The 10,624-nt window shown below is 40.1% G+C and overlaps 2 protein-coding genes across 2 annotated transcripts; one reads left to right on the top strand and one right to left on the bottom strand.

The window, feature by feature from the left end:
• The first annotated feature begins 4,391 nt into the window (after nucleotides 1-4,391).
• On the top strand, nucleotides 4,392-5,397 carry LOC111242510. Its single transcript, XM_022786008.1, has one exon. The coding sequence runs from the start codon at nucleotides 4,401-4,403 to the stop codon at nucleotides 5,361-5,363; it is 963 nt and encodes a 320-aa protein (XP_022641729.1). The 5' UTR covers nucleotides 4,392-4,400; the 3' UTR covers nucleotides 5,364-5,397.
• Nucleotides 5,398-9,219: 3,822 nt separating this feature from the next.
• On the bottom strand, nucleotides 9,220-10,153 carry LOC106773442 (pentatricopeptide repeat-containing protein At4g20770-like). The gene is made up of 2 exons (XM_014660135.1): nucleotides 9,742-10,153; nucleotides 9,220-9,668 (listed from the first exon to the last, which is right to left on the bottom strand). Exons 1-2 carry the CDS (start codon nucleotides 10,151-10,153, stop codon nucleotides 9,220-9,222), a joined length of 861 nt encoding a protein of 286 aa, XP_014515621.1.
• Nucleotides 10,154-10,624: the final 471 nt, after the last annotated feature.

Here is a 10,624-nt window from a genome sequence, read left to right as displayed (position 1 = left end):
TATATTTATTATTTGCGTAGTAAGATAAATTGAGAAGAAATTAAAAGGCACGCGTTTGTATTAAAAACCCTCTTGGTTTGTTATTCCACGCTAACTATTCCGCTGCAGCTATTCTAACATGTAATACTTATATATATATATATATAAGTATTGCTTGATAATACTCATAAGTATTATCAAGTAATACTTGATAAATCCTAATTAATTCTATGAATATTATATTTGATAATGATTAAATATAGGTTAGAGGTTCTTATTAAACACAACTAACATTAAGAAAGTAATACTTATTTGCAGATTAGTGTTGGAGAATTGATTTTGAGGTAGCGTTGTAGGAATCTTAAGGATGATGATGATGATGATGATATGGAACGAAGGTAGAGTGGATGCAAGTCTATGACATTGGTGTGGTCATTTTCTCTTTTATTTTGATGTGAACACTTTGGTTTGGGGATTTTGGAATAAGGTTGTTTGACTTTTTTTGGCAGTTAGCGATTACTACCATTGCAGTATGCACAAAAAAAGAGACCATCCATTATGGAACACCAAATAATCACAACAAAACTCACTCACTTTAATTAAAACACTTGTTTCAAAACAAGAAAAATTTTGAAGCAGTGATTGTTTTGGTCTATATCTACAACAAGATTTGAACAGAATCGTTGTTTCCTTAAATTTAAGAATGTGATTATGTCTTTTTATATATAATGCCACCGTTTAAACTTGAGTGAAAGAGAAAGAGAAACAAGTTGATAAAGAAAAAAAAAAACAAGTTTTTTGGAGCAGTCACAATCAAGAGTCACAGCCACCGCAGTCTTTTGGAGAATCATGAAAAGCCTTATCATGTTATCATTAAGGCAGAAACTTGGGCATGTGGCATCGTGCACAACTATAATGTGCAAACATCACAACGCACAAACCATGCAGAAATGTTGCATCACCATTAATTGAATTCAACATTAACTAATAGACCATATAGGAACAGAACATGCAAGTTAGCTCATCTGCATAATATTTGTATATCTAAGTTCTACTAATTAAATTCACATATTGCACAAATCCAGCAAAAGATAATGCCAGTTTAAAAAGCTCTATACCTGAAAGTCCTGCACTTGCTTTTGTTGTTCAACTTACGATCTACCAACGGTGCTCAAAATCTCACCAACTGTGGATTCAATGCGCTCGTTTAGTGCTTCAGCTACAACAATGAAGTTAATTTAGAAATTGGCTCAGTAGCTAGAGAAAGCATCCAACAAAGGATTAATGCATGTTATCCTCAATTAAAAGAAAGTGTTCTTAAGTGTTTTCGAAAACACAATTTTCCAATCCATGCTCTGAAGGAAGAGGATGCCTGTAAGTGAAAAACTATAACTATCGATTCCCCAATCACTAACAGGTTCATCCCAATAAATACCTCAATTCAAGTCAAGGAAGAAACTTTCAAGTAAATCACATAATCCAACCCAAGACATTAACAAAAGACCCAATTGACGAAATTGGGAAAAAAAGGGGAAACGAAAATGAATTGTAATGGTTAACATGGAAAACCCAAATTGAGAGACGGTAGATAGAGATCACCTCACGTCCAACATGATGCATAGGAGGAAGAAACGGCAGGGCCTTCAACAGCGACAGGGCCTTTGACAGTAATTAAAACTCTCAATCTCTGTCTCTAGCGGTGAATGAAAAAGAAATGGAATGGGTAGGACGTGATTGAACACAGAGAGAAAATAAAGCATAGGGTTCAAGCAGATAATTAAAAAATAATGTTATCTACTACCTCTGCGAGATTTCGTAGATATTATATTTTTTATTTCACCTCCTAAGGTTTTATTTGTCCCTCCACATACATACCTTCGCGACCACCTTCTCTTGTCTCCCTTTCTACCTTCTCCAGCCACCTTTGCCACGTTCTCAAACCCATACTCTTATTCACGCTCATTCTAAACTTACTCACTCAGACCCGTTCATTCTTAGGTCAATCTCGCATTTTGGAGGTTGACCTTCAGTTCACTATCGCACTCCCAGACGATTCTTCTGTCCTTGTTGCTTTAAGTGGTTGAATTTGAGTGCCCTGTAGGCATTTGAAATCCCTAAAGGACCATTACCTTTATTAACTCATCCTCCAAGTAACTCCTCGGACTGCCCAAGCAGTTGACTGACAACTATTTTGGATTCAATTCTAGAGAGCACCCATTCCATCAGAGCTCTTGTTGATACCAACTTCATGCTTGGCTCATCCCTCCACTACACCCATTTGTCACCTAATTTCTGAAATCACACAATATCCATTGACTCACATGTGTGTTGCTTACAAAAAGACACCTGACTAATCCACAACAGATCTTCTAACAAGATATGACAAGATGACAAAAAATGATCCACGCATTTCACCTATCTACCCCATTAATGTTCATTTGTCACCTTCACAGGGCCCGTTTCAATTCACCATTAAACAGTTTTACCTGGCCCATCACTGATTTAGGCGTTAAAGTCTTCCCAGGTACACCCCACAGTGCTTGCAACAACTCCATCTCAGTATGACAGATCCAATCAAATGAGCACACCTACGGTCAACACAACCTTAAAAATATGGACAACAAAATTCTTACTTCCCTCCTTTTTATGTATCCCTTGTTGGCTGATTATTCAACCATTGGGTTTTACTATTAGTTTCTTTTTGTTTCTTGACTGGTAAGGTTTTTAATGAAGAAAGGTAGGATATTTTTATATGTTTGAAAGAGAAAACCTTTAGCTATTGCAAGTATAGTGTGTAAAATGCACCTCTAAAATTTAGATAAAAAAATTGAAAATGTCCAATTGAAAGAATAAAAAGAGGGCAACCACATAATTGGAGACCAAAGAGTACAAGCTAACATGTTTACCTGTTTGATGCTTAAGCCAATGAAAGAAAACACCAACTTCTCTCCTTGTTATAATCAATACCCATCCAACCACCTACCGCAACAACAGGCGCCAGTGTAGTTGCCTTCACCAGTGACATGAAAGGTGTAAATTACTAATAATACAATAGCCTAGAAGATAACATATCCTGCAAGAATAGACTCCTCAAGCTCTAATACTATTAATTCAAAGTCCCAGCTTCCTAAACCATGTGATCGATGTTCTCCATGAAAATTTTCAGAGGGAATATGTCACCCAGACAACATCAGTCTCCAGTTTAATAAGCAACTGATAGTCATAAAAGCATTGTCATGGGAAGTGTCATCAATCTTCCAGAACACAAGGTCCCTTTTGTATAAATGACCGAGGCCTCTACAGAGGTGCTTTGATTTCAACGACCATCAAAATGAGATTATTGTTTGTTTTCAAGAATCATTTGTGTATCATTCTTGCACACACTCCTGCTATAGCCGGGATCCTTAAGGAGGTTTTTATCACTCATCATATCCCTTACAAGACGTGCATCATCCCATCTTCCCAAAGAAGAGTACGTGTTGGCAAGAAGCACATATGAAGCAGAATTTTGGGGGTCCAGTCGATAGAGTTCCTCAGCAGCTCTTTTTGCTAAGGTTACGTTAGCATGAATACGGCACGAACTTAACACAACCTCCCATACAACTGCGTCATCTTTACATGGCATGGTATCTAGAAAGACTTCTACTTCATGGAATCTCCCTGCTCGACTCAGACAATCTATGATGGAAGTGTAATGATCCAACTTTGGCACCACTCCAAATTTTGGCAGCATGGCATTGAATATTTCAAGTCCTTCATCAACCAAAGCCGAGTGGCTACAAGCAGTTAAAACAGCAACAAAAGTAATATCATCAGGTTTCTCACCATATGAAATCATGTCATTATAAAGGCATAGAGCACTACGACCATCTCCATTTTGTGCATAACCGTGTATCATTTCATTCCAGGTAACGGTATTTTTACCAGGCATCAAATCAAAAAAACATCTGGCCCCATGCACATCACCACATTTACAATACATTTCTATTAGAGAACTCCCGACAAATATGTCATCTAGAAAACCATCTTTTATGATCTGAGCATGAAACAGTTTGATAGGTACATAGGGAAGGTTTACAGCAGAAGAAAAACTGCATGAGTCAGTTTTTTGTATGACAGCAGTTTTAACTGTCTGTAAGGTAGTTACATGTATGTAATAAGTTACATCTGACTTCTATAAAGTCAGAAGGGACAGTTTTAGCAGTTATCTATCTTTATTTTGTAACTTGTGGAAATTAGNGAGGGAGAGTCTGGTTCTCTCTAATAACCAGAAANTTGTATGTTGTTTGGGTNCTTCCTTAGAGGAAGTGNAGTGAATGNTATATAATATCTTANAGTTTAGCCAAGTTGATTCATATAATCTAGAATATCTATCATTGGTATTCAGAGCCCCTTTCCTGGTGCTGTGGTGGTTGTGAGGCATGGTCAATACGCGAATGGAGGCACGATTGGATGGGTTGGAGCACCTAGTACAAGAACAGGAACATGAAAATCAGAGAAGGTTCCACAGGTTGGAGGAAATGATTACAGGGCTGTCAGGGTTGCTGGAACGTGTCACATCCTCTGCTAAACAAACAGCGGATAGTGCTTCTGTTGTTCGGGACGGCAGTAATGACGGCGGGACTGGCAATGGACGTTCAGGACTCATTGGGGAAAAGTGGAGGAAGCTAGATATTCCTGTTTTTGCAGGCGAAGATGCTTATGGCTGGACTAACCGGTTAGAGAGATATTTCCGGTTGAAAGAAGTAAATGCGGAGGAAAAAATGAGGGCTGTTATGGTAGCTTTGGAAGGCAAAGCCCTAAATTGGTTCCAATGGTGGGAGACTTGCTATCCGAATCCCACATGGGAGGTTTTCAAAGATGCGGTTGTTCAACGATTCCAACCAACAATGCTTCAAAATCCTTTTGAAGTCNTGCTCGGGATTAGGCAAATTGGGCGGGTGGGAGAGTATATTGAACAATTTGAGCAATATGCGGGGTTCTTGAAAGGTATACCGCAGGATTATTTGACTGGTATTTTTCTNAATGGCTTGCAGGACGAAATAAGGGCGGAGGTTAAGTTGTATGAACCTAAGAGCCTTGCTGAATTAATGATGAAGGCTCTAATGGTGGAGGAAAAAGTTCAGATCACTTCCAAGGGAGGATCTTTGATGGTGCAGCGATCTAATACTACTTTCAGACCCCTACCACAGACTAGGAGTCATTCTTTGGAGGTCGGACGTGCGTCTGCGTTTTCCAATTCTTCCCGGGAAGCAGGTGAATGTAGTGGCTCTATGCGTACTATTAACAGTCCTGCATCTGGACTTCAACAAAAGAGAGCACCCTTCAAGAAGTTATCTCCCGAGGAGTTGCAAGATAGGATAACAAAAAGGCTTGTGTTTTAGGTGTGATGAGAAATTTGGTCCCAATCATACCTGTAGGAACAAACAACTTAATATGTTGTTAATTTCTGACGAGGACATAAAGGCTTTGGAAAATGCCCCGGACCTCATTCCCTTGCCAGCCGAAGAAGGGGAGGACACTACACAAACTTTGCAATTATCCCCATGTGCAATGGCTGGCCTCACTACAAAAAAATCATGGAAATTGTGGGGAACAATTGGCACTGAACACGTGGTGATCTTGATTGATTGTGGTGCATCTCACAATTTCATTTCACAAGAATTGATTATTAAATGTGGGCTGCAACAGCAACCCACCCTACCATATATGGTTGAAGTCGGGGATGGGCACAAGGTGCCTTGCCAAGGGAAGTGTNAGGGGGTGATTCTGGAGGTACAGGGGTTGAAGATTCAACAAGATTTCTTTGTTTTCTCCTTGGGTGGTGCTGATATTGTGTTGGGGTTGGAATGGTTGGGATCTCTTGGAGAAGTTCGGGCTGATTTTGGCAACTTAAGTTTATCTATACGGACAGGACTGCAGGAACATGTTTTAAGGGGAGATCCCACATTATCTAGATCAGCCTCCTCTTTAAAATCTTTGTGGCAAGATTTTAGGCAGCAAGGGGAGTGTTTTGTTATCAAGTGGGAAGAAATTCAGGACTCTGGCACTGCTCCAGTACCACCACAGGTTTTATCAGTTTTGGCAGCCAATGAGGACATTTTTCAGGAGATAGACGGCTTACCCCCTAGCAGAGAACATGATCATTCTATCCATTTACAAGAGGGTGCTGCTATTCCTACTTTGCGGCCCTACAAGTACTCTCATCAGCAAAAAAATGAGATTGAGAAGTTGGTCCGGGAAATGTTACAAGCCGGAGTTATTNGGCCTAGTATTAGTCCTTATTCAAGCCCCATTATTTTGGTCAAAAAGAAAGATGGAGGATGGAGGTTTTGCGTCGATTATAGGGCTCTTAACAAGGTCACCATTCCCAACAAGTTTCCTATTCCTGTGATAGAAGAGTTGTTGGATGAATTGGCAGGAGCAACCATTTTTTCTAAGCTAGATTTAAAATCTGGTTACCACCAGATTTTGATGCGTCAGGAGGATATTGAGAAAACTGCTTTCCGCACTCATGAAGGCCATTATGAATTCCTAGTCATGCCTTTTGGACTCACCAATGCGCCAACGACCTTTCAGGCTTTAATGAATCAAATACTCCGGCCTTTTCTGAGGAAATTTGTCCTTGTCTTCTTTGATGATATTTTGATCTACAGTCCACACTTAGCTGCTCATGTGACCCACTTAAATGAGGTTTTGGGGGTGCTGCATCAACATAAATTGAAGCTTAACAGGAAGAAGTGTGTCTTTGGCCAACTGCAGCTGGAATATCTGGGCCATATTATATCACAGCAAGGGGTGGCAGCAGACCCACAAAAGGTTGAGGCCATGGAGAAGTGGCCAGTTCCACGAAATCCTAAGGCTTTACGAGGATTTTTGGGTCTCACAGGTTATTACCGGCGTTTTGTCAAAGGTTATGGTAAGATTGCCAAACCTTTAACTCAATTGTTATCTAAAGAAGGGTTCCATTGGACAGCAGAGGCGCAGCAGGCTTTTGAGGAGTTGAAGAAGGCTGTTTCCCAATTACCGGTTTTGGCAATCCCTGATTTTTCTAAATCATTCACCTTGGAAACAGATGCTTCCAGCAAAGGTCTAGGGGCTGTTTTGTTACAAGAAGGGAGGCCTTTAGCTTTTTGGAGTCAAGCTTTATCAGAAAGAGGACAACAAAAGTCTGTCTATGAAAGGGAATTAATGGCCATAGTCCAGGCCGTTAAAAAGTGGAAACATTATCTCATGGGCAGCCATTTCATCATACTCACCGACCAGAAAAGCCTTAAGTTTCTCACAGACCAAAGGTTGTTGACAGAGGAGCAGTTTAAGTGGGCTTCCAAGCTTCTTGGGTTTGACTTTGAGATAAGATACAGACCTGGAAAAGACAATCAAGTTGCAGATGCCTTGTCTCGCAGGGACTGTTTTATGGCCATTTCTATCCTCCAGCCAGAGCAATGGGGCTCTTGGGAGGAAGAATCACAAAAAGATGCAGGTTTGATGGCCCTGATTCAAGATTTATTGCTAGATCCTTCATCTCATGAGGGTTATGAGTTACGGAAGGGTAGATTGTTCTACAAAGAAAAATTGGTGTTGCCAAAAAGTTCTTCCAGTATGCTATAATTAAAGAGATGCATGAGTCTCCTGCCGGCGGCCATAGTGGTTATTTTCGGACATTTAAAAGAATTGCGGGGGTCCTTTATTGGGAAGGTATGAAGAAAGATATTAAAGACTGGGTCCAACAGTGTGAAGTTTGTCAACGGAACAAAGCTGAAACACTTGCTCCAGCAGGCTTATTACAGCCTCTACCCATTCCCACTCAAGTTTGGTCTGACATCTCTATGGATTTCATTGGGGGCTTGCCTAAAGTCCAAGGGAAAGACACCATCCTTGTGGTGGTGGATAGACTCACAAAGTATGCTCACTTTTTGGCCCTTGCTCATCCCTTTACAGCAGCAGAGGTTACTCAATTGTTCATTAAAGAAATAGTAAAACTTCATGGGTTTCCTCTACAATTGTCTCCGATAGAGACAATATTTTCTTAAGCAATTTTTGGAAAGAATTGTTTAGACAGGCTGGTACAAAACTCAGGTTCAGCACTGCATATCATCCCCAATCCGATGGCCAAACCGAAGTGGTTAATCGCTGCCTAGAGACTTATTTACGTTGCATGACTGGTACACATCCTAGGAAGTGGCCACAGTGGTTATCATGGGCAGAATTCTGGTTTAATACTAACTACAGTAGTTCTACTAAGATGTCCCCTTTTAAGGCTCTTTATGGCCGTGACCCTCCTCTATTGCTCAAAGGTTCTACTATCCCATCAAAGGTGCAAAGTGTGAATCAATTACAACAAGAACGGGATGAGATATTGCGGGAGCTTAAGGACAATTTATGCAAAGCCCAAGAACAAAACAAGAAACATGCTAATAAACATCGGCGGGAGGNGGAGTTCCAAGTGGGGGATTGGGTGTATCTTAAGTTGCAACCCTATCGTCTGAAATCGCTGGCTAACAGACCTAATGAGAAGCTTAGACCCAGATTTTACGGTCCTTATGTAGTCCAGGAACGCATAGGACCTGTCGCTTATAAATTGGATCTTCCTGCCCACAGCAGAATTCACCCGGTTTTTCATGTATCCCTCCTCAAGCGTGCTGTCCAACCTACCACTACAGTTCAACCTCTTCCCCCTACACTTACAGAGGAATTGATGTTAGAGGTTTCTCCAGAGGAGCTGCTTGATGTTCGTACATCTCCAACAGGAGATTTGGAGGTTTTAATTAAATGGCAACACTTACCATCCATTGAAAACAGTTGGGAATCTGCAGCAGCCATCAATACAGAGTTTCCTGCTTTTCACCTTGAGGACAAGGTGAAACTTCATGGAGGGGGTATTGATAGGTACATAGGGAAGGTTTACAGCAGAAGAAAAACTGCATGAGTCAGTTTTTTGTATGACAGGCAGTTTTAACTGTCTGTAAGGTAGTTACATGTCTGTAATAAGTTACATCTGACTTCTATAAAGTCAGAAGGGACAGTTTTAGCAGTTATCTATCTTTATTTTGTAACTTGTGGAAATTAGGGAGGGAGAGTCTGGTTCTCTCTAATAACCAGAAACTTGTATGTTGTTTGGGTTCTTCCTTAGAGGAAGTGCAGTGAATGNGTTTGGGTTCTTCCTTAGAGGAAGTGCAGTGAATGCTATATAATATCTTACAGTTTAGCCAAGTTGATTCATATAATCTAGAATACCTATCACAGTTGACCTTGAAACAATGAAGAAATTTTTGCACAAGAGCTAACTATGGTAGCAAAAGAAAACTCAGATGGGTAGAAGCCAAGTGATCGCATCTGTTTGAACAAAGACAAGGCATCTTGTTCAAGAGCATTGATTGAGAACCCTGTTAACATTGAGTTCCAACATACAATATCTAGTTCAGGAAGTTTACTGAACACATGCTCACACAACTCCATTTTCCCACACTTGGAGTACATATTAATAAGGCTACTGGCAACGTAGACATCATCATAAAATCCAAACTTTTGAGCTGCAGCATGAACCTCTTTTCCAACCTCAAGAAGTCTAAGTTCAGCACATGAACTGAGAATAATGGCCAAAGTAGTCCGATCAGGATGTTGGCATTGAAACTGCATTTTTCTAAACAGTTCAATTGCCTCTCTATGGTCCGCAATTTGATTATAGACTGAGAGTATAGCATTCCATGAAGCCAAATTTGGGCATGGCATGCAGTCAAATATTAGACGCCCGATTCTTACATCCCCAGCCAGACTTGACACACGCTGTCAGCATATTAATATATGTAACATCATCTGGTTCATATCCATCACACTGCATTCTATGAAGATACTCTGCCGCTTTCTCGCTGTTACATCTATTTCCATACCCAGCTATCATTATATTCCAAGAAACATTACTGTGCTTATTCAAATTAACAAAAACCATCTCAGCACTGTCCATATCCCCAATTTTCGCATACATATCAAGCAAAGAGTTGCATAAATGGAGGTCTCTATCAAATCCCAGTTTAATTGACATTGTGTGCATTTGTTTTCCTTGTGCATTACATGAGAGACCATGACAGAGACCGATGTCCCTTTCCCCTTTCGCACAGACACCCAATATGCTAGACAAGGAGACAGAATCAACAGGAACCCTTTTTGTCAACATGAGTCTAAACAATTCCAAAGCTTCCTTGAATTGATCTGTCTGAGCTAATGCCCTATCATGGTGGTGAAAGTAACCTCATTAGGCTCAGGAATGTCCCTAAAAACACAGCGCATCCACAATAAGTAGAGCTGTCAAAGAGGCCCTATTATAGCCCTGGTCCTAGCCCATGTGGGTTGGGGCTAAAAAAGCCTACAGTGTCAAAAATGTCCCTTATTAAAAAAGCCCCTAGGGCTAAAAAGCCCCAAAGTCCTGTGGGTCAGGGCTATCCCATGGGCTTTCTGTTTTACAAAAAAAAAAAAAAATATCCAACAATAAATTGCATTTTTGCAGAAAAAAAGAACATTTATATTAAGTGTTATAACTTGGAAAATACATGTAAGCATACATTTAAGCATCTTTCTTTTACTTTAATAAATATTTTTACATAATTATTAATTAGAAAATAATAAATAGGATTTCATATTTTTCATC

Source organism: Vigna radiata, chromosome 9 (assembly GCF_000741045.1).
Source record: "Vigna radiata var. radiata cultivar VC1973A chromosome 9, Vradiata_ver6, whole genome shotgun sequence".
In the NCBI taxonomy this organism is placed as follows: Eukaryota; Viridiplantae; Streptophyta; class Magnoliopsida; order Fabales; family Fabaceae; genus Vigna; species Vigna radiata.
This window is presented reverse-complemented; position numbering and strand designations above follow the sequence as displayed.

Excerpts from the sequence above, each read along its gene's own strand:
- LOC106773442 (XM_014660135.1), bottom strand. The coding sequence starts at position 10,153 with ATGTTGACAAAAAGGGTTCCTGTTGATTCTGTCTCCTTGTCTAGCATA. Across the intron at positions 9,669-9,741 it reads TGTCAAGTCTGGCTGGGGAT|TCTATAATCAAATTGCGGAC; the intron begins GTAAGAATCGGG and ends CTATACTCTCAG.